This window comes from Ambystoma mexicanum, chromosome 8 (genome assembly GCF_040938575.1).
Source record: "Ambystoma mexicanum isolate Mex_15411 chromosome 8, UKY_AmexF1_1, whole genome shotgun sequence".
NCBI lineage: Eukaryota > Metazoa > Chordata > Amphibia > Caudata > Ambystomatidae > Ambystoma > Ambystoma mexicanum.
The window spans coordinates 993,868,109-993,893,156 of record NC_090929.1 but is presented as its reverse complement, the minus strand read 5'-3'; the positions used below and the strand labels follow the sequence as shown (position 1 = coordinate 993,893,156).

The 25,048-nt window shown below is 47.7% G+C and overlaps 1 protein-coding gene across 1 annotated transcript in view; it reads left to right on the top strand.

Annotated features, from left to right (window-relative positions):
• The window catches only part of VPS13D (vacuolar protein sorting 13 homolog D), a 3,263,180-nt gene that overhangs the window by 1,996,563 nt on the left and 1,241,569 nt on the right, over positions 1-25,048 (top strand). The window contains exon 39 of the mRNA XM_069610908.1: positions 11,018-11,140. Within this exon, the coding sequence (XP_069467009.1) occupies positions 11,018-11,140 (123 nt within the window). The remainder of the gene's footprint in view (positions 1-11,017; positions 11,141-25,048) is intronic.

Genomic DNA, 25,048 nt, shown 5'->3' with positions numbered 1-25,048 from the left:
CCTTGCGCTGCCCCTGCCTCCATTTTCCCACCGGAGCAGGTGAGTGCAGCAGCTTCCCAGCGACACTAAAATTGGTGCAATTTTTTTTTTTTACTTTTACCCAGACCATGTGTGTCGTAGCACTGCAGCGAGCACTTCCTGGTCGTTCAGCTCCCTCCAGCCTCCCACCCCACCCCACCCTCCCCCTCCCATTGGGTAACTTGTTCCTTGTTGTTTCGGGGTTTGGCGACCCTTGCGCTGCCCCTGCTTCCATTTTCCCACTAGAGCAGGTGAGTGCAGCAGCTCCCCAGCGACCCTAAAATTGGTGCTAATTTCTTTTTTTTAAAAACGTTACCCAGGCCCTGTGTACCGTAGCACTGCAGCGAGCACTTCTTTGTCCTTCAGCTCCCTCCTTGTGCTGCTGCTGCCCCCGGGTGAGTCTGCCCTCCATTGCTGGGTAAATTTGTTTATTAATAGAGTCCTAGCTCTGAAAAACCCAATCCGCTGACCCCCAGCCCCTGATTTCCCTCCCGTGACCCGCTTCCTGGTGCACACCCTCCCGACTCGCCCCCTATGCCCTGATTGGTCCAAAAGTGCAACTGCTGTAAACTCTTACATCTAAACTGTACTCACAACATCGTTGAGTGCACCTGATTTGTTCCATTGAGTTGAATCTCACCTCTAGATAGTCTTCACAATCCCCACAAATTTAGACAGTCTGCCCAATAGCATAACTGTGGTTTACCTCCATTTACAAAGTCTGCCTAATGGCATATCTGTGGTTTGACTCAATTTAGAAAGTGTGCCTAATAGCTTAACCGTGGTCTAGTAGCATTTAGAAAGTCTGCCTAATAGCTTAACTGTGGTCCAGTAGCATTTAGAAAGTCTGCCTAATAGCAGATCTGTGGTTTAGTTGCATTTAGAAAGTATGCCTAATAGCATAACTGTGGTTTACCTCCATTTAGAAAGTGTGCCTAATAGCATAACTGTGGTCTACCTCCATTTAGATAGTGTGCCTAATAGCTTAACTCTGGTTTAGTTGCATTTAGAAAGTGTGCCTAATAGCATAACTCTGGTTTACCTCCATTTAGAAAGTGTGCCTAATTGCATAACTCTGGTTTACCTCCATTTAGAAAGTGTGCCTAATTGCATAACCGTGGTCTAGTAGCATTTAGAAAATCTGCCTAATAGCATATCTGTGGTTTAGTTGCATTTAGAAAGTCTGCCCAATAGCACATCTGTGGTTTAGTTGCATTTAAAAAGTCTGCCTAGTAGCATGATTGTGGTTTAGTAGCATTTAGAAAGTGTGCCTAATAGCATAACTGTGATTTACCTCAATTTAGAAAATGTGCTTAATAGCATAACTGTGGTTTACCCCCATTTAGAAAGTGTGCCTAATAGCATAACTGTGGTTTACCCCCATTTAGAAAGTGTTCCTAATAGCATAACTGTGGTTTAGTTGCATTTAGAAAGTCTGCCTAATAGCATAACTGTGGTTTAGTTGCATTTAGAAAGTGTGCCTAATAGCACAACTGTGGTTTAGTTGCATCTAGAAAGAGCGCCCAAGAGCATAACTGTAGTCTAGTGTCATTTAGAATATATAATCCTGTGATTTGTTGAACTCAGAAACTGTGAATAATCTCACCCGGTAGCATAGCTCAATTTAGAAGCTGAAGGTGTGAATAACATCACCCTATAGTATAATTGACCTAAGAAACCAAGAATAATATCATGCTAGCCTACAATCAGAAATTGTCCCTAATTGTGGCATAGATAAACTTAGAAGCCCCTATCCCTATCACGAACGGAGCTCAGCGGGTTTGCCGCACCGGTCAGCGAAGGGTAGAAATTGTAAATGACATCATCCTTGCTATAACTGAACTCAATAGTACGGATAATCAATCTCACCCTGCGGCATAGTTGAACTTAGAATGTGTCCTTACCTGTGGTACAACAAGTGTGTATATTATCAACCTATGGTACACCCGAAAGTGGAAAGTGTGAACAAAAACGCCCAACTATAGTTTAGTTCAAAGTTAGCCACATCATGACGCCACCCAGCCCACCATGGTCCACCGAAAGTCAACCCACCCCCAGTTTCTCAACCCACTCGCTGACCATCACGCCCCCAACCCAACCCCTATCCAAACACCAAGCCAGAGGAGCCTGATGGCGAGCCGTCTATCCCAAGACCCCTGCCCCACCCACCCCCTCCTGACACCCACCCACCCACTATCATCATCCCTGCACCCCCAGCCCCTCCAAACAACAACCCGCCCAGCCTCGGCCACCACCCCCTCCACCTTCTCATCAACTCCCCTAAACATCCTCCCCCAACCCCACTCCTTCCCCTCCCTAAAAACTGCATTTCTCGCCCTGACAAGAACAGAAGCCGCAGCCCTTTCACCCTCCGACCCCCCACCCTCTGTCACACTCCAACTGCAACAAAAACCCTGAAAAGAAAACGTACCTGGTCGCCTGCAACCTCATTACTCCTCGCCACTCCTGTCTCGACCTGCCACATCAATCTCCAATTCCCGATCACCACCTCCCTCCCCCTTCCTCACCCTGCCTAAAACCCCTCTACCCTTGAATTCTCCCCAACCACAACTGAAACTCCTAACCCCTACGCCCCACCTTTAAGTCCCCTGACCCAATTCCAACCAACCCGACACTCCCGTCCAACCCCTCCCCCACACACCCACCACCTCGACCGCCCGCCTACTCTTCCCATCGACCACCCCCTCTCTCTCACCCTAGCATCCCCTCTCCCGACCCCACCCCCCACCATCCCTCCAACTCACTGCCCCTCCCCTCCCATCCTCCACCTCTGCTACTCCCACCACATCATCCTCCTGTACCGAAGTAAGATGCATCCTCTTTAATGCCCGATCTGTAGCAAAAAACAGACAAAGCATCTTTGACATCCTCGCCTCTGACAAACCGGACCTGGTCTTTATCACGGAAACCTGGTTCACTGACGACTTTGCCCCTATCACTAATGAAGCCTTCCCCCCTGACTACTGTCTCATCCCACTGAACCGACCCGCTAGAGGAGGGGGACTAACAATCGCCTTCAAGTCACACTTCTCCGCCACAATCCTCGACAACCAGCTAACCATACCTTCCTGCGAATCGCTTCTCGTAAAACTATCCCTCCCCCCCTTCGTTCTCCCACAGCTTCCTAATCATCTACAGACCTCCTGGCTACGACAGACACTTCTCAAACAACCTCTGCGACTCAATAGCCACCCTCCAATTATACCATCCCACCCTCACCCTTCTAGGAGATTTCAATATCTGGCTTGACATCCCCACCAACCCTATGACCCACTCTCTAGTTGACTGCCTAGACGCGATTAACCTCCATACCCACATAAACAGGCCAACTCACTTTAAAGGACACACTCTTGATGCCATCTTCAGCTCCCACGACCGGATACACCTTAAACACCCCCGCCCCTATCATCTGGTCCGATCACTTAATTGTCTCTTTCATCATTCGCTCACCCACCCCACTCACCGTACCCGAACCAGAACCTCCAAATCTACGCAAATGCTGGAAGAAACTAAAAATCCTTCCCGACCTAGCTGACGCACTCCATCAGTCTCCTCCCCTACCTGCACACCCAATGAACACCTAACCTCCGATGCCTTTGACTCATGGCTCAATAACTCATCGATAGCGCTCACACCCACTTGCAAACCATCAGCTGGCCATGGCCCTTTTCCTAGATGGTCTACACCAGAACTGAAGACCGCAAAACAACTATATAAATCCCTCGAAAGCAAATGGCGGAAAGTCAAAACCACCCTGAGCAGATATATCTTGGCCTGGCACCATCGCCATTACAAAGCCGAAATCCGGAAAGCAAAAAAAGCCCATTACAACTCCCCAATCCTGAATTGTGAAAACCCCAGCAAAGAACTCCACAAAATCATCTCCAAATTCACCAAACCATCATGTAGCACCTCCCAATCGACCCCCTTCACAATCACTCTGTGACTCACTCTCTCCACTTCTACACCACTGCTCTCGAAAGAACAAATTTTCTAACCAACAAACTAGCCCTCATGCACCCCCCCACACAATCCACCCACCTCACCTGCCATCTCTCCGCCTGCAACCGCTACCCACCGACCTACGACTCTTTTACTCCAGTATCAACTGACCAATTTCTCAAACTTCTCTCCGCCCGAAAACCATCCGGCTCCCCGCTAGACCCCTGCCCTGCCACAACCCTCAAATAAATATTTGCATCTACCTGCGCAGGAGAACACGCAAGAACCATCATAAACGACTCCCTCTCCTCAGGAATCTTTCCTGACGCGTTCAAAACTGCTCATGTTAAGCCTCTTCTAAAAAAAACTTCCCTCGACGCCAAAAACTACCGCCCCTTCTCAAACACCAGGTTACTTGCTAAACTCATTGACCGAACAGCCTACTCCCAACTAAATGCCTTCGTCGAAGCCAACAATCTCCTAGACCCCGCTCAATCAGGTTTCAGACCCCGTCACGGAACCAAAACCACCCTAACCTCAATCTGGGATGACCTTAAAAACACTGCAGATTCTGCGTGATGCGCCACAGTAATCCTTCTTGACCTATCAGCCGCCTTTGACACAATCAACCACTCAATCCTCCTCGACCGCCTCCACTCCCTAGGAATCCGTGGAAATGCTCTCAAATGGATAGCATCCTTCCTCAACAATAGGAACCAAATAACCCTACTCTCCTCCTATGCTTCGCCCGTCCTGTCAATACGGGAGTTCCACAAGGAGCATGCCTATCAGCCCTCTTGTTCAACCTCTATTTATTTATTTATTTATTTAAATTTGTATAGCGCGCAAGCAGCCCAAGGGCATTGAGGCGCTGTTACTTGCATGAGCTTAGTTACAGGCATGGTATCAGTAAGAGGCATATTACAGATAGGAACAAGCAAGGTTATCATTACAGCTTATGCGGTTGGTCAATACAACTTAAGCAGTGGGTCCTATGGGTGGTATTATGCTGCTGCGAGAGACCTTATGAGAAGAGGGTGGTTTTCAATGCTTTGCGGAAGGCTAGGAGGGAGGGCTCACTGCGGATGGTGGGAGGTAGGGCATTCCAGTGAGTGGGTGCGAGATAGGGGAAGCTGGATCCACCTGCTCTGGATCTTTTTACTAGTGGCACAGAGAGCATGTTGATCTTGTTGATCTTGTAGAGGCGACGGAGTGGATTCTTTGTGAGAGGTAGTCGGGGGCAGTGAGATGGATGCATTTGTGTGTCAGTGTGAGCGCTTTGAAAATTATTCTCTCCTTTATTGGGAGCCAGTGGGCTAGTTTTCTGGCTTCCGAGATGTGGTCCCTTTTGGCAATACCTTGGGCTGCTCGGAGAGCACTATTCCGGATGACTTGTAGCCTCTCCAAGTTTCTTTTTGAGGTTCCTAGGAAGAATATGTTGCAGTAGTCTAGCCTGGAGCCGGTGATGGCTCTGGCTATGTTTGTGCAGTTCTCTTTGGAGAGGAAAGGCCTGACTGCGTTGATCAGTTTAGCATGATATGCGGCTGAGGAGGCAATGGCGTTGACTTGTCTGTCCATGGAAAGGTTAGAGTCTAGATAGACTCCAAGAGTTTTGACTGAGTCTGAAACAGGTATTTTGATGGTGTCGATGGTGAAGTGACTGAATTGGGAGTCAAGTTTTTTTAGCGTTTCGGGGGAAGCTACCAGTAGGAGTTCTGTCTTGTCAGAGTTGAGGCATAGTCCATTGTCTGCCATCCAGGCTTGGATGGTGTTGTAGAGGTTGTTAAGGTCATGGAGTCAGTGTCGTAGTTGCCTGTGAGGGTAAGGAGGATCTGGGTATCGTCCGCGTAGTTAGTGTAGGATATACCCATATACTATATGTCCACCCTCACACAAATAATCCGCTTGTACAATATCATGTGCTACAACTACGCCGATGACACCCAACTAATCCTAAAACTCCTTAATTCAAAACTCAACTGCCAACCCAACCTCGTTGCCTGCCTCCTTGACATTGATCATTGGATTACCACAAACCACCTCCTGTTAAACCACTCCAAAACTGAAATCATGGTGTGTGGCAACACCGAACTTCTTACGCACCCCGTACCCTGGCCATCAGCCATGGGCAACTCCCTGACAACCTCAAACTCAGTAAAAAACCTTGGATGCACTCTCGACTCTGACCTAACCCTCTCGCTCCAAGTCAACAACGTCTCTAAATCCTGCCACTACCACCTCAAAATTCTTGGGCACATTTTTCCATACCTCTCCTTTCCCAACAGACGCTGCGGTCCAATCAATTGTTATGTCAAGACTGGACTATGCTAACCCCCTCTACCTCGGAGCCCATGCGTACCACCTGACCTAACTTCAAAGAGCGCAAAATGCTGCAGCCAAACTGCTACTAGCACTTGGCCCAAGAGATCACATCTCCCCAGCTCTCAAAACTCTGCACTTGCTTCCGGTTGCCCGAAGGGTGACCTTCAAAACCTTATGCATCTCGCACCGAGCAGTGCATAAAACCGGACCTCAATATCTTCAGAACAAACTAAAACCCTTCCATCCACCATGCACTCTTAGATCAAACTCTGCCTGCCTCCTAGTGATACCAAAAACCAACTCAGTCAGGTTAGGTGAATCATCATTCTCAGCCCTGGCCCCCACTCTGTGGAACTCACTTCATCCCACATCCGACTCACCGAAGACCTCATGTCTTTCCGCAGATTACTGAAAACGTGGCTCTTCCCCTAAAAATGTACTCTTAACACAAACAGTATAACAGTAACAATAAACAGTAGCCAATGGTTGCTGCATCAAAAATAACAATCCAGCATCGAGACCCAATTGAGAAAATGGAAAACTAATACTGCTAAGGTAAATAAAAATGGATAAACTGAATAGAACGAATGAAGTGGATGAAAGGAATGAAGTGGATGAAATAGATGCAGTGGGTGAAACGAATGCAATGGATGGAACGGACGAAGTGGATGGAACGAACAAAGTGGATGGATCGGATGGAACGGAGCAAGTGGATGGAACAGAACAAGTAGATGGATTTGATGAAGCGGATGAAACAGCTGAAGCAGATGGAACGAAGCAAGTGGATTGATCCAGAATGAAATGGATGGAACCGAAGAAGTGAGTAGAACAGAATAAATGAATAGAACGGAAGAAGTGGCTGGGACGCAAGACGTGGCTGGGGACGCAAGACGTGGCTGGGGACGCAAGACGTGGCTGGGACGGAAAAAGTGGACAGAACAGAAGAAGAATTGGATAGAATCGAAGAAGAAGGGATTAAAAGAAGTATCCTGAATAGATGAAATGTAACGAACGGATGAAAATATATAGCACCGACCGACTAAACAAAACAGAAAAGTAGATCGAACGCGTGGAAATGATCGAGTGGACAGATAAAGTGGACAAAGGAATGAAATGGATGGAAAAGGTGACTGAATTGAGCGGAGGGGGTATAGGAAACAGATGAAGTTGTCTGAACGGATAGAGCGGATCGAACACACAGAATGAATCAAACGGATAGAGTGAATACAAAGGATGGAACAAAGAGCTAACGGGAATAAGCCTACTTGTCAAAACGAACAATGAAGTAGATGGAACAGACGCATCAGATAGAACAGAGTAAACGTACTGGCTAGCAGAGCGACTGGAAGAGACGAAACACATAGAGGGGTTAGAACGGATGGAACAGATGGAGTTGGTGGAACGAACGAATGAATGAATGGATGGAACAGACTGAACGGATGGCAGGAGTCGAACAGATAAAACGGATTAGTGGAATGAACGGATGAGACTACCGAGCAGATTGAACGAATGGAAAAATGAGTAGCTTTAACAAATGGAACAGATCAAATGGACTGAACGGATACAGTGGATGAAACGGATACAGTAGACAGTACAGACGGAGTTGATGCAATGGATGAAGCGGAGGGAACAGTTAGAGTACATCGATCTGATGGAGTGTATGGAACAGATGAAGTGAATGGAAAAGGTAGAGTGGATGAGACCGGTAGAAAGGATGGAACTGATGAAGTGGATGGAAAAGATGGAGTGTATGGAACAGATGGAGTGTATGGAACAGATGGAGTGTATGGAACAGATGGAGTAGAACGAAAATTGGAATGGATAGAACGGATAGAGCAGATGAAACGAACAGAGCGGACTGGAGTGAATGGAACAGATGGAGTAGAGTGAATAGATAAAACAGGTATAGTGGTTAGAACGGATGGAGGGGATGGAACTGATAGACCAGATGGAACAAATAGAGCGGATGGAACAAACCAACTGGATGGAACAGATGGAGTGAATAGAACAGATGGAGTGGAGGGAACGGATGGAGTGGCCGGAACGGATGGATCAGATAGAGTGGATCGGAGTGGATGGAACGCATGGAGTGGATGGAACGGAGGGAGTGCATGGAACGGTCGGAACGGATGGAGTGCATGGAACGGGTGGAGGGAACGGATATAGTGCATGGTATTGATGAAGTACATGGAACGAATGCAGTGCATAGAATGGAGGGAGTGCATGGAACCAAAGAAATTGATAGAAACAATGGAGTGGATGGAACGGATAGAGTGGATGGAACGAATGGAACGAATGGAATGGATGGAACGGTTGGAGTGCATGGTATGGATGAAGTACATGTAACGGATGGAGTGCGTGGAACGGATAGAATGGAGGGAGTGCATGGAACGGAGGTAGTGCATGAAAAGGATAGAGTGAATGGAATGGATAGAGTGAATGGGACCGATGAAGTAGAAAGAACCAATGGATTGGATGGAACGGATGGATCGTTTGGAGTGCATGGTACGGAGGGAGTTCATGGAACGTAAGAGGGAATGGATGGATCGGTTGGAGTGCATGGTATGGATGAAGTACATGGAACGGATGGAGTGCATGCAACGGATGGAGTGGATGGATTGAACGAATGCAGCAGATTGAACTGATGAAGTGGGTAAAACACATGGAACAGATCGAACGAATAAAAAAGATGGAACAGATGGAACACACTAAACAGATGGGAAGGATGATATGGATCAACAGATTGGATGGAGTAGTTTATGTAGATGAAGGAACGAATGATGCAATGAATGTAAAGACTAGTAAACTAAATGACAAGCCAGATGAAATGTATGAACAGACGAAGTTGAATAAACGGTCAGAGTGAATAAAACTGATTGAATTGATGGTAAAGAGGAGCGCTCGATCTCAAGCGCCTTACCGAAATCCACCATATCACACCACCAAGCTAATTCTCTCCTATACACCACCACTCAACTAGAACACTGCAATACTATGACACATTTGGTATAGCTGTTCTCATACTAACACCTGCCACATACTCCTCATCATCCTAATTACTCAGCCAGCTGAGCACACACCGCCAGCCTAAGCGTCTCCTCAGGCCTAACGCAGCCAGAAATCACTCTGGGTATCAACCCACCAGAATGAACACATATTCCTGACCTCCCAACCATCACACCTTCTGCTAAGAAGCAGCTATCATGCAAATGCCACACCAGCGGCACACATATCCGGTGCACCCACACTCTCTCTCTCTCTCTCTCCCTCTCTCTCTGCCTCTCCTGACTTGAACTACGGTTTCCGAGGGCGTTCAACCTACGAGCGCTTTGAGATCATACCAATGATACATAAGGCGCTATATAAATGCAAAGTAACATAACATAAAGTTACTGCTTTTTTGCCCTCCCTAGGACAGGGATAGACTAGACGGTAGAAATCAGTCTACTACAGTTAGACCTTTTGGAGTAGGGAGCCTTGGCTACACCGGTGGGTGGCCCCTTCAAGGATGAGTAAAAGCTTTCTGGGGCCAACCCTAGTTTTTGCACACCAATTGTCTTTTTTGTGTATGTTCTCATAATAAAAGTGAAAAACCCATTCTTTTTGTTTTGTGACTCATTGAGAACATTGATGCACTTGAGCGCAATCATTCCATTAGATGAAATTTATACAGGGTTGCACAACATTGCAGCGTATACATGCAAGCAAGAGCAGACTCTCTTAATACAATACAATGTATTAATACTTAATCAATATTTAATAGTTAAACAATACTTAATCATCTTTTTGCAACTGTTCCTTCGGTTCACCGACCACATTCCTCGGGTACTCACTCAGGTACTGCTGGTTCTCATATGAAAAGCATGTACATATAAGAAGCTTCACAAGCCACAGAAGACGAGCATTGCTTACATAGTAATTGTCTTACTATGGCTTCTGTCTGGACTGCCACCCACTTCCCCACGTGGAAGCTGAAGCAATCTCTCATGTGGATTTCATATCAGAATAACAATTTTAGGATGTTGATGCTTGGAGGATCATGGGTGCCTGTACACACAGAGAACGGCACTGTCGAGGCCCTTTTTCGACTTTGAGAAAAACGAAGTATAATACTCCTGGCAAACCACTAGATGGCTGCCTATACAAAGCATGTGATTACAAGCAACTATAGCCACAGACAAATTATTACTGGGTAAATAATGCTGGTCATATAGATTATGTATTTAGTTATCTTTTCTGGTGATCACCAATTTGACGTTAAGAAATGCTCAAACATTCCAATCTTTGAAAGATACCAATTATTAGCTATGTTTACAGGTAAGTAACTTTTATTATGCCCTCTGACAAGACTACTTGCCCACCATCCTCACATTCCCTCTTTTGAGCATTGACAGTGGTGGGACTGATGTATAGAGGCCAGGGCTTGCGTAAGTGAATTGTGGCCTGTGCACCGTTAAAGCCCCAGCTGTACATAGTCTTCCATTGCTTTTATAATTATTTGCCCAGATGCAGCTGCTTCAATGATTCCTTGACTGGTGATTGTGAAGTTCCTCAGCCCTTCAACAGCTGCAATTATTTCTAGAAATGAGAAATCTGTGGGAGGAATGCTATTAAGAATATTACTGAAGGCAAGTCAGTTGCTCCTCAGTCACAAAAGCAATTGGTCAGCTTTGAAAGTACCTTTACTTTTGTTTCCTTTCAAATATGTTTTCAGAGCAGTATGTTAGCACAAAAACTTCGTGGATGGCCGACTACTGTAAACAAGAAGAGGAAATGGACATGAAGCAAGTGGAAGAATGGATGGGCTCCTCTGTTGATCCTCCAGACTTTGGGCAGAGTAAGCCATTTTGTTATCTGAATGTTTAAGTGAGAGATCTTATTTCGGCATCCCTTTAAGGTCCAATTATAAATCTTGAATTGATAACATGTCTTTGTAATGTTTACTATGTTAGAAAGAGCATGCGCTTTCTGGAGTGGTGTGAATTAAAGATGAGACAAGAAGCAGCCATGTTAAAGTAGGATGTCACATTTTATTTATTGTGTATATTTTTCGGTTTCAGATTTGGGTTACTTTTGACGTAATCACTTTCATGCCGTCTGGCTTCTAAGTGTCCGCAATACCTAGTGGTACATGGCTAACCCCTTTCACGATTTGCATATTTGTATCTTGGAATGGAAAATTAGTTCTACGTTTAATGTAAGGTTTTGTGGCAACATGCTGGCTACGCACATCCTGTGCAGTGCTCCACTGCTCTCGAGCTAAATCCACACTTAAAGCAATAAAATAAATAAATGTTCTCAAGCATTGGATCTTTCATATGTTCACATGATGTTGAATATTCTCTAACAGGCTGCCAATCCTTGGTTCATTAACAAACCTGTTTAACAAATAGCGTTAACGGAACTTAATTCACTGTAGTGGCCTATCCAGCTCATTTTCAGGCCTTTTCCCCTTTAGCACATGAAGGGGTTAGCCCTCCACCTCTCAAGTCCATCTATAGATTCTTTCCCTCACGTATTGGAAGTGGGAGACCTTGAGGTTTAAGCTCATTCATTCGACGTTTACTACTACACATTTCCACCCACAATTTCAAAGATCTAACAATCTCAAAGTTGCAGATTGTTTTTCTTATTTGTAGGGTTGGGGACAGAACTCTGATGGGCTGTTTTCCATGGGTAAGGCAGTGACCTCACTTCAGGGTGTGTGCCTCATTTGTGCAGTATTCCCCCGACCACCCAAAGCCCCTCCCTTTCTGATACTTTTTTTCAATATGGGAGAGAAGATTCCTCCATGTCCAGTGCTCTTGCTTCTCACTAGGTTTACGCTTTTATACTTCCCATCCATAAATACATACATACATAAATACAAGTTTAAACAAGCACTAGCAAACGCCAAGAGTTTGTGTTTGTCGTTCTTTATGGCATTTTATATTTATAGGTATGAATGCAGTAAATACTTGCTTCTGTATGCCCAGTAACTACTTTAAATGTTAAAAAATATAAACACAAAACCTATTCCATACACCACAGCTAAAGAAGCATATGTACTATGTCTTTTACTAATATTATGTCTCACAAACTAGTTTTGTAACTTTGAAAATTAGTACTTGGTATGTTGAAGTATTTACTGCATACATTCGTATAAACGGGAATTGCAAGAAAGAACTGCAACCACAAACACTGTTGGCTTTTTTCACTACTTGTTTTAAATAATTGCTGTCGTCCTTCTGCAGCATACTCTTAACATTCACCCAGAAGAATACATCTCATCTCAAGTTTGACCATAATTGTAGTTAGTTTAAGGAGTGTAGGGGTTCACACTGCTTTTGCAAAGAATAAGTCGAGAGGATTAGGAAGTAATGGTAAAGATGTCCATTCTTGAAAAGCTCTTTGAATTGTGATGATTCATGCCACTCTTTTTAACGTTGGTCCTGATTTTCAGCACAAGCTAACAAGCAGCGAATATTATTTACATGTTTAATAATGTATCTCAATCAGTACACTTATTTCAGCTTGTAGGAACTTTGGAACCTCCAGCCAAGAGTTGTGCCTTAGCACCATATCTGAGGGTTTACAGTTAAGTTGTTAATCTTATAATACTGTAAGAAACTTTCCAATTTCATTTGCAAGTCTCAGGTTTGGGGGGTTCTATGTTAAGGTCAATTCCCTGATAATCCTCCTCCTCCTCTTCCTCCTCACCTGTCTCTTGATCTTCAGAGGAGCTCTCTGTAGAAATCGTCCTTCTGTTCCTCCAAGATCCCTCGTGTCTCTCTTTGCAGGCTTTGGGACGGACTCGTCTGGAGGCCACCTTGCCAGTTAGCAGACTGCTCGGCAGTGGGACCCCCAGGGAGTCCGCTCCTAATTCCAGGGAAAAAGGCGTAGGCCGGAAAAAACCCTGGCAAAATGGTTGACAGTTGCAGGATGGAATGCAGTAGAGTGAAGACTACGATTCCCAGAAGTCTCTTTCAAACCAAGCAAAGCGGAATCCAGGCACAGCAGGGCGAAGGGGGAGGAGAATGGACTGCAGCGGAGTGGAAGCGGAGTCGCACAAGAAGAGTAGCGGGAACGGAGGAATGCTGGATGCAAGGTAAGCAGAAGGCAAGGCGGGAGGCAAACAGCGGAGGAAAACAGGAAACGGAGCCAAAAACGGGGAACAGCAGAAGGGCAGAGTATAATCACGCGAAGGAGAAAACACAGCGTGTAGACCCAAAGCGGAAACAGAGGTTTGCAACGCACTGGCGTAACTGTCCGGTGCGTAGATAACGTCGTGCCTAAGGGGGCGTGGCACGACAGGAAAAACACTAGACTGCAGCAGATGGTTCCATTAGTGTTTCTTCTATCTAGTCCACAACTTCCATGACGGACGTGTCATGACAGTTTAACCTCTCCTCCACTGGACCCCCCCCTGGGTTTCCCTGGATGGTTCCTATGGAAGAGACGTAGAAGTCTGGGTGCACTGAGGTTCCTTGCTGGTTCCCAGGATCTTTCAGTCCAAGGGTATCCTTTCCAAAGTATGAGGTACTGGAGAACCCCGTGTCTGTAACGAGAGTCCAAGATGCGAGATACTTCATATTCGGGATCTTCTTCTAAGTTTGGGATGCATCTCTTGATTTGTCTTTGGTATGGATCTCTTTTGTATTCTTTGAGAAGGGATACATGAAACACTGGATGGATCCTTCGTAGGGAAGATGGTAGCTTAAGCTGGAAAGCTACTGGATTATTTTGCTGGTCAATGATGAATGGACCAATAAACCTTGGAGTGAATTTTCCCGGATGTATCCGCTTTGGTAGGTATTTTGTGGATAACCAAACCTTATCTCCTGGCTTCCAGGTCGGGTTTGCTCGTCGATTCCTGTCTGCCCATTTCTTATATGCTTGACGGCTGGCCGTTAAAGTTTCCTGAGCCCTCGAGTGGGTTTGTTTGAGGGTGTCGAACAATTGGTCTAAAGTGGGTATGTTGGTGGTTGGGATCACTGACTGTGGGATATGTCGAGGTTCATATCCATAAGTACACTTGAAAGGACTCATACCAATCGCCGAGTGCACTGTTATTATAGGAGAACTCGGCTATGGATAGAAGTTGACTCCAATCACCCTGTATCGGGTTGCAGTAACATCTGAGGTATTGTTCCAGTGTAGCGTTTAGAAGTTCAGTCTGTCCGTTGCTCTCGGGATGGAATCCGGATGACAGCGCCCTTTGTATTTGCAATTATTTACACAACGAGGTCCAGAATTTGGAGGTAAATTAAGTGCCTCGAACCAAGACTATTGTGTGTGGTAGTCCATGTAGTTTAACTATGTCTTTCAGAAATATTTCTGCAGTCTTGGTGGCAGATGGGGTTCCCTGGAGAGGGGAAAAATGAGCAAGTTTACTGAATGAGTCTACTACTACCATGACAGCTATGAATCCTTCAGATGGAGGTAAGTCTATGATAAAATCCACAGATGTGTGTTGCCAGGGACCAGACGGTAATGAGTCTTGCTGAAGAAGGCCCAGTGGCTTGGCTGTGCTGTATTTACTTTGAGTACACGTGGGACAAGAGGATACATAGGCATGAACATCCTGTCAGGATGCCTACCCCCGGGGAACCAGACCAGGTCCAGCAGCCCCGGGAGCAGGCATCACGTTCCCGGGGAAAGGCCCAGCGACCCCTGTTAGGGGCCATCTGGACACAGTCCTGGCGCCTTTGGCGCCAGGCTCATATGAGACTTCCGTCCTGGCGCCATAGGCGCCAGGCTCATAAAGGGAAAACTTACCTGGACTTACCTGATGCAGACCATGCTGCAAGGGATCCAAGCCCTCAAGAGGCCTAGAAGGGACTACTTTACCTAGGGACTATTTTGCCACTCGGGTGTGGCGGTGGAGGAATACTTACCTGGAACTACTTTGGAGGCTATTTAAACCACGCCCGAAGAGCAGCCCACGCTTCGCGTTATTCTGCATCCAGCAGCGTAACGCTTGTTAGGCAGAAACCTGTGCAGTTCCCTTAGGGACCACTGCAAAAGATTTAAGACTACAGATGTTGGCAGTAAACCCACTTGGTAGCAGTCTGTATCACCCAGATTTACCTGGTAGCTGTGGCTGAGCAGTCAGACTTCCCTCAAGAAGAGTTAGGCAGTATGCAAAGTATACTCAATAGGCACTCAGATACAATAATACAAGCAAACACTGACCAGAGCTTGGGTATCAAAGTTTCTGAGGCTTGTGGAATGTGCTTAGATCACATGCTGTGCATAGGCCGACATCTAGTGGAAGCTGCGGAGTATTACAATTTGTTTTTCGAAACTCGAAAATGGGCGTCGACACAGGCGTGCCAGTAATACTATCCCTAGTGTGACGTCCACTGTACCCAAGATCCCTCACGCGTCTAGGATCCTCAGATTGTTTTTTTCCGCCATACTGGTCGGAAGCATCTTGCGGAGTCCCCTGGCCTTAGCCATACTTTTGCTAATAATTGAAATTTATAATTCTTTATTGACATCCTTCCCCACCCCAACGTCGACCCTCTACACTCGACGACGGCTGGAGAAGACATCGACCGTCGGCTGCCGCACGACGGATCTGGGCCTCGGAAGGCCGCTGGCCTCGGCCCGGGCCTCGGAAGGCCGCTGGCCTCGGCCCGGGCCTGGTAGGCCGCTGGCCTCGGCCCTGCAAGTAGGGAGAGTGGGGGCTGGTACATACTCTTCACTCTTGGTATATAGGTACACCTTACCTTATATATTTCATACACTTACCAGCCCGCTGCCTTTAGGTGCGTATGGAGGGTACCCCTTTCCAATTCTGCCCCAAGTGCAACCGCAAATACCCTTGGGTCGACAGGCACGCCTCGTGCAATCTCTGCTTGCCGAGGGACCACCCCGAAGCGAACTGCAGAGCGTGTAGTAGGTTTAAACCTAAGACACTTAAGGACCGTTCGACTAAGCGTTGGGCCCACCACGCCAGGCAGGCGGCCATGGCAGCGGAGGGCGCCTTCAGCGATGGCAGCGACGCCGTACTTTCGGACGGCGAGGGCATTACGGCGTCGAAAGACAGCCGAGCGCAGGTCCCCGACCTCGGAAGGTCGTCCGGCACGGTGGCTATGGGGAAGACCCCCGGCGACGAAAGCGCTACACACCCTACACACACTAAGCACACTAAGTCCAACCGAATCTCGACGACGTCGACTTCTCGGAAAGAGGCACAGATAGAACGGTCCGACTCGGTGTCCTCTGGGCGCTCTCGATCGAGATCGCCTCATGACGCAAGGCAATCATCCACTCTTGCCAAGAGTGCCTCGCTCCCTAGACTAACGGAAGTTCGATCGTCGGAGGACGAAGACGACTTCCACCCCCAGGCCGCGCTCCAAGAGACGGAGCCCGCAGTTAACACCAGCGAGGCCCCACGCTCGAAAAACACAGATACCTCTCCCGATCCTCGACGCCAGGCGTCGAAAGTCTCCGGGGCCTCCAAGGGACAGGGAAAACATTTTTCCACGCACGGGGAGGGGGGGAAACAGCGGAAAGCACATTCTTCCACTCCTGTACGACCATCCTTCCCCCCTAAGCAGACAGACAAATTCAAGTCTACTGAGAGATCAACATCCAGCAAGGGTACCCTTGATAAGTCCCCTAAATTGCCTACTAAATTCATCCCCTGTTCCAAAGAATGGTCCAGTGAAGACATAGACAGGGTCATGTCAAGGATGTCTTCCTTGGCTGATTTCTACGACAAGAATCCAGAACATTTCCTCTCGTATGACCCTCAGGGGGCCACACCCTCAGGTTCCACTGATCCTATCCCCCTAAGTAAAAAGGCCCGGTTCGAAAGACCTGAACCCTTCGAGGTGCAGCCTTACTCTACTCCATTCCCTGAGGGGGACCAGGAGTTTGAAATTATGGAGGAACAAACCGGGACGGAATACTATGCGGATGATGAGGATCAGGAGGAGGGAGAACATGAGCGAGGAAATTTACAGAGTAGATTCCCCGGTAGAGAACGAAGCCCCAGTTACCGACTCGCCAGTCGATAACCAGCCCCTTCTTAATGAGGTTCTCGCTCGCGCGGCAGAACATTTCCACATCGACACCCACGGTGTACAGGAGGAAAGGGACTTCGCAGAAGAGTTGGTGGGAGAGAGGAGGCCGGTCGCTCAGACCATCCCTATCCTTAAATCCATCCAACGAAGAATAGATCCGTCCCTGGTGAACCCAAACCTCACCAGAGCAGTCAACCCCAGGGTCGAAAAGCTTTTCCGGGCAGCCCAGTCTGACCCTCTCTATATAAGAGGACATCTTAAACCAGACTCCCTAGTTGTTACCAACACTCGGAAGAGGGCTGGAACACCCTTATCTTCATCAGAAGCTCCTCCCGACAAGGAGAGCAAGAAACTTTACGGGTTTGGCAGGAAGGTAGCCTCAACGTCCGCCTACCAAGCAAGGATTGCTAACTCCACCACCCTGTTGGCCAGCTACAACTGCCATCAATGGGAAGAGGCCGCGGCGCTCATAGCCTCTGCTCCTGAACCGTTAAAGGGCCAATTGGCTCGGATCTCGGCAGAAGGGAGAGCCGTGTCTGGTTGCATATTAAAAGCAACTTTCGACGCCGCGGACAACGCAGGAAGATTGATAGCAGAAGGTACTGTTATCAAAAGACATGCGTGGTTACGGCAGTCGGGGTTCAAAACAGAAACTCAGGCTTCATTAATAGACAAGCCGGTGGAACCCGATCTATTGTTTGGGAAAGCGGTCGAAGACGCACTGAAAAACGCCAAGGACGAATACGAGACACTGAAATCCCTTGGCCAACTAACCAACAAACCCCCTAACCAGAGGGGGAATAGTAATTTTCGTCGCCCACGCGGCCAAAATTCACAAAGAGGCAACTATGCCCAGGGACAGGGTACACAGTGGAACAACAGCCAGCAGTCTACCCAAAGTTACGGCAGGGGTAACAAAAGAGGGCGTGGAAGAGGCAGAGGCAGCCCCAACAAGGGAGGTGGCACGCCTCCACCAAAGCAGTGACGCTCAGTTCAGGGTCCCTTCTCACGCAACCCCAGTAGGGGGACGCATTTCCAACTTCACCCAGGGTTGGGAAGGGATCACCTCAGACAGATGGGTGCTGTCAACAGTGTCCACAGGATATTGTATAGAATTACTGCAGCGTCCCCGGAACCATCCTCCACGACAAAGAGTACACTCCTTAGAACATCAGAAGATCCTTCTCGAGGAGATTGCCATTCTGCTAGAAAAGGACGCGATAGAACTCGTCCCAGGACACCAGGTAAACAAGGGTATCTATTCAACTTACTTCCTTGTGCCAAAGAAAGATTTGACAATGCGCCCAGTACTGGACTTAGGGCCTGCCAACAAGTATGTCAAGCCCCAAAAATTCCGTATGACCACGCTACAAGAGGTAATCCCCCTCCTAAAAAAGGGGGATTACATGGCAACCTTGGATATGAAAGATGCTTATTTTCATATTTCCATGCTCCCAGCGCACAGAAAGTACTTGCGCTTCAAGGTGGACAGTCGCCACTACCAATTCAAGGTACTGCCCTTCGGGATAGCTTCAGCACCAAGGGTATTCACCAAGGTACTGGCGGTGGCAGCTGCACACCTACGCAGGGAGGCAATCCCAGTGTACCCTTATCTGGACGACTGGCTCATAATGGTGGAAACCCCAGGAATTTGCAGGACAAACATTCAAAGGACTATCGACCTCCTCCACGAATTAGGCTTCTCAATCAACGAGAAGAAGTCAAGCCTAGTGCCAAGCACCTCAAAACAGTTCCTAGGAGCAATCCTAGATACTCAGAAAGGGTTGACCTTCCCTTCGGAAGAGAGAATTCGGAATATACTACTGCAAATTCCACATTATCAGTCCGGTCAACAAATAACGGTATGCAAAGCAATGCGGTTACTGGGCATGATGGCGTCATGGATTTACCTGGTCCCCCACGCGCGACTGCGCATGCGTCCTATGCAGGAATGGTTGGCGAAACAGTGGTCTCAGGCAAGTGGTCAGTGGGACGATCTAGTGGTCGTTTCGCCAACACTTGTACAGAGCCTACACTGGTGGACAAGAGAGAATCTCGCAAGGGGAAAACCCTTTTACGATCCCGAAGTACAGGCAGTGGTGACTACAGATGCATGCCTGACTGGGTGGGGAGCTCACCATCTCCACCACACAGCTCAGGGTCTCTGGTCTCACTCAGTAGCCAAGAACCACATCAACCTGCTAGAGCTTCTGGCAGTATTCAGAGCGCTTCGGGCGTTCGAGCCCCATCTAATAAACTTGTCGGTGCAGATCCGGACGGACAGCACGACAGCCATGTTCTATCTGAACAAGCAAGGAGGGACTCGTTCGCCAAATCTGTCCAAGCTTGCCCAGAAAATCTGGATATGGGCACTCAGACGGAACATCTTCCTGTCATCGCAACATGTTCCAGGGGAGCTCAATTCCCTAGCGGATGCTCTAAGCAGAGACTCCCTCCCAGAAGAACACGAATGGGTCCTTCACAGAGAGATCGTAGAAGATCTCTTCTCTCAGTGGGGTTTCCCCACTATAGACTTATTCGCCACAAGCGAAAACAAACAATGCCCAGGATTTGCATCCAGGTTCCCCCAGCCAGACTCCCAAGGGAACGCCCTGTGGATGAACTGGTCAGGGATGTTTGCGTACGCTTTTCCACCAACTCCTCTCATCAGGAAGGTAGTGTACAAGATGAACAAGGAATCGATGACGCTCATCCTAGTTGCTCCCATGTGGGCGAGACAACCATGGTTTCCACACCTACGCAGGATGGCGGTGTGCGAGCCCATCAAACTTCCAGCCTGGTACAACCTACTGTCCCAGCAACAAGGTCAAACAGTGCACCAGCAACCCAACTCAATGAACCTGGCAGCATGGCTCCTGAGGTCATAGAGTTTGGACATCTCAATTTACCACAGAGGTGCATGGACATCCTAAAAGAATCCAGGAAACCAAACACAAGGCACTGTTACTTTGACAAGTGGAAGAGATTTGTTATTTGGTGCCAGAATAAACAAATCAACCCGGTTGATTGCATTCCTTCCAACATTGTGACATACATGCTCCACCTGCTGGATGCAGGATTGCTTTTTAACTCTCTGAAAGTACACCTGGCTGCCCTCTCGGCTTACACCACATCCCATAACAAGGTGTCGTGGTGGAAAGTACCAGTAGTTAAAGCCTTCATGGAAGGAGTAAAGAGACTTCACCCTCCTATTTCTAACCCACCGCCAGGATGGGACCTTAATGTGGTGCTAGCTAAGCTCATGGGCCCCCCTTTCGAACCCATGCATAAAAGTAGTCTCAAACACCTGACTTATAAAACTGCCTTCTTAGTAGCCATTACCTCTATAAGAAGGGTCAGTGAAATTCAGGCTCTGTCAGTGCAGGATCCTTTCTTTACTGTCCACAAAGACAAACTGGTTTTACGCACACACCCTAGGTTCTCACCTAAATTTATATCTAAATTCCATGTAAACCAGTCCATCGAGCTTCCGGCTTTCTTCCAGAACCTGCAAAGCTCGGCTGATGTGAAACTACACACCCTAGACGTGCGTAGGGCGGTCCTCTACTATGTAAATAAAACCAGACCACTAAGGAAAACAGATCAACTGTTTGTCTCCGTAGCTACAGGCAGAGAGGGAGATCGCGTCTCTAAAGGCGCTATCTCGAAGTGGATTATCAACTGTATACAGCTGTGTTACTCTCTTTCTGAAAAAACTCTGCCTTTTACGCCAAGAGCCCACTCTACTAGAGGCATTGGGGCCACTCTGGCTTTCATTGCAAATGTTCCCCTCGACACCATTTGCAAAGCAGCTACTTGGAGCTCTATTCACACTTTTACTCAGCATTACTGCATTGACACTCATTCCAAGACAGATACACAAGTGGGACAAGCGGTTCTGAGACACCTGTTTGCTCATGACTCTTCTCACATCCCACCTCCTTCTTCTGGTACTGCTCGCTAATCTATGCACAGCATGCGATCTAAGCAGATTCCACAAGCCTCAGAAGGGATACATTACTCACCGTAATTGTATTTCTGATGCTTGTATCTGCTTAGATTCACATGCGACCCACCCTTCCTCCCCTCCGAGAGAAGGCGCATGATTGCTTGTAGTCTTACCTTTCTGTCTATCTGCTTGGATTATCTGTACTCACGCTACTCCTCATGCTTCCTCATGTCAGAAAAAATACAATCTGAGGATCCTAGACGCGTGAGGGATCTTGGGTACAGTGGACGTCACACTAGGGATAGTATTACTGGCACGCCTGTGTCGACGCCCATTTTCGAGTTTCGAAAAACAAACTGTAATACTCCGCAGCTTCCACTAGATGTCGGCCTATGCACAGCATGTGAATCTAAGCAGATACAAGCATCAGAAATACGATTACGGTGAGTAATGTATCCCATATAATTATTTATTTAAAAACACACAGTTGAAACACTCCAGCACTCTTATTGTAAAATATTCTAAACACAGTTACTATTATGATATATACACCCCTTTTTCCCTATTAGAAAATCACAGTAAAACACCACTTATTTTCATACAGAGGTGAGCGCTTAACTAGATTGCACTCTAATAAGTTTGTGAAAAAGGGAGGGAAAAATTCAGAATAAGAAGAGGTACACCACTCTACGATTTCAGAACACTGTTAGCAAGGCAGAGAGCAAAAAGTCACTGGTGAGCCAAAGTCCAAAGGCAGGGCCCACTCTTAGAGAGAGCAGAGCACAAATGCGCCCAAGATCACACAGTTACACTAGGCTTAGAAAGTCTTGCAGAGGGTTCAGAAAAGCGTTTAGAGAGGCTTAGAAAAGTTTAGCCAAGGTGTCCCAGGCTAACCCAGGTTCGAAAGCCGGGGGCTAAATCTATCCCGTACAGTCGGTAGCAAGGGAAGCCAGGCGGGACACGGTACCTTAAGTGGGAAGGATCCTCCAGCGGTGGCAGTTGTTCCTGGTAGTGGGTGCAAGTTGCGTCGTCGTCCAGGGGAAGAGAAGATCTCGACTTGGAGGAAAGATGAAGGTCGTTGCCCTACCAGGGCAGAAACCAGCCGCGGAGTTTTCCGGTTAAAAGAGGTTCCTTGGTTTCGCGGTCGTGGTAAAACGTGGTATCCCGGTTGCCGGGGCGCCTGGCACGGGCAAGGCGGCCACGAGATACGTCGGGAAAGTGAAAAGACGGTGAAACTGGTTATCCCCACCAGTTAAAGGAAGAAGACTCTCCGACGGGAGATCTCCTCTGTTGTTGGGAAAAAGTGGTGAGACGGTCCAGCAGGGCTCCACCGGTCGTGGTGTCGTGGCAGGTTGGCTCAGCTTCTCCCTCGTCGGATTCTTAGGTCCTGTGGCGACTTCTGAAGTTCCAGTCCCCAAAGCCCTGCTTTTATGCAGAAAACCCCCATTCACTCAGCCTAGCTGTCACTCAAACATGCTAAGTCGTGAGCCGATCAGGACGGAGTGCGACGTGAGTTGCCTAGGCAACTCAGTCCAGGATGCCTAAATTCCCCTCCACCCCTCCTAAGTACCCCAGACAGAGTGGCACCACTTTGGAGGGCTTCTGTGGAGAAGCCCGCCAAAAAGTGGAACAAAGGGCTCGACTTGGGTTGGAGTCACAGAAGAGAACACAAATTCCATTTTAGAATCAAGTTTTGGCAAAAAATACCAACCGGAGAATTAATATTAATTAAATAAACCGGCGGTATGTTCGAGGCTACCGTAAATAATTAAATAAAGATAGTAGCCTAAAACAATGGGAAATCCCATAGGAAAATATTCGCGGTTGAACATAAAAAGTAGTATCCACTGCCATCAGCCAAAACTCGATCAGGGGGGACGGAGACGTGCCCCCTCGACTAACAGACCCCGGGGCAATTGAATTGCCCCAGCCAGTACGTCCACAATATGATGGTTTGTACTGGTTCTGTTCAGAATTTGAGACTAGTAAAGTCAATGGTGACTTTACATGCCCTGGGAGACAGTAGTCAGTCCCAGGGTATGGAGTCTATACTGGGGGGTCACTATGACACCCCTGTGTTACTGCACTGAGGGTGCTGTGTAACACACATCACAAAAACACATGAAGCCCTATGGAGTAAAAGACCTCATAGCCCATTAAACACATCTAGATTCAAAGAAACACACTCAAATCATGCCTAAGAGCGAGGGTAAAAGAGTCTCACTCTTGGCAGGAGAAAAAAATAAACCCCAAAAATCCAGCAAAGCTGCTGGGGGACTCACTAGGTTAGGAAATTCAGCCTAAACAGAGAATTCTCCCTAACAACGCTCACCGTGCCTGCAGCAGCATCCAGACTTCAGCCACGCCCGCCTCGAACCCGGAGCACCTAGAAACAAGGGAAAGAAGGAGAAAGGTTAGAACCAGAACATTTACCTGCTTCTTACCTGATTCCAGAGCCATCGCAACGTCAAACCAAAGGAAAGACTTTATTTTTACACACAACGCATCGCCAGCAGCAGCACCGAGCTGCACTCACCGTTCCTCGCAGCATCTTCACGTTTCACCGCAGCCTCCTGCATGTTCCCGCCGCATTCCGGCACCTAGCGGAAGATAAAGACAATAAGGTGAGCCAAGGGAACATATAGAGGAATACTGGTTACCACCCTAAGACCTACCTGATTTGCCACCGGGGGAACCATTCCTCTGCTCGGGTCGGCGCAGCTCCCACTGCACCATCGCCATACCCCGGCCCCTAAGGGGAAACAAAAGCACAACAGGGTGAATCAAAAGGACAATCAAGAGGAGCCACCTCCCGCCATAGACTTACCTAATTTTACCGCCAGAGATATAACTCCTCGACTCTGGTTTTCTCTCAGCACCTGAATAAAGGAGAAGACCACAGATTACGGGATTGGATAGGAGTGATGGTCAGGCGTTTGAACTCTTACGAACTGCATACTTATGGCGTCTTGCCGGGACAGTCAAAATAGCCCTGGAACTCACCAATTCCTTCGACCAGTGGAGCAACTGGTCCATCACGCGCCCCTGCGCTCGAAGCAGGATGGAGAGCTCACCCTTTCAAACCATAAGGTGAGACTTTCGAAGGGACATCGGAGGTGGTCAGTGGGGAGAACAACGGGGGTGGGGGAAATGTACGTTCAACTCCACTGGTGGTTAATTCCCCTTTCTCCATTCACAGAAGTGTACTCCTACCGGCCAGACAAACGACACATCTCGGCCCTACGCATTACGCTGGAGGAGGCCGCAGCAGCCCAGATCAGACCGGCGCCTCTGTGGGAGTCAGGTGAGCGTAACACATCCTTGACCATTGTCGGCCACCAAAAGTGTCTCATTAGTAGATGTAGAGTGGTTGCTCGACCCTTGTGTCCTGCTGTGGGCAGATCGTGACAGCAGGCTAGTGCTTGAGACTGTAGTACGGAATTCGGTAAGAACAGCAGGTCATCTTTAAACAAGTATTTCCCCTTCTTTATTAAGGAAGGTGAATGTGTGACGGTGGATCTTGCTTGGGCTTCTAACACTTGTTGTAAAAAGGTGTTCACCGTTCCTATGAATTTCTTCCCTTTGAGTAACTGTTCGTGATTTGAATATGAACCCGATTCTTCCCCAAAACTCCGGGAGAGAGCATGCGCCAGATGATTCTCTTTTCCTGGTAAGTATGTTAGTTCAAAATCATATTGAGAAAAAAAATTTGCCCACCTGGCATGGCGAGAATTTCGGCATTCCATGCTCTTGAGTACGCTAAGATTCCGGTGATCAGTTC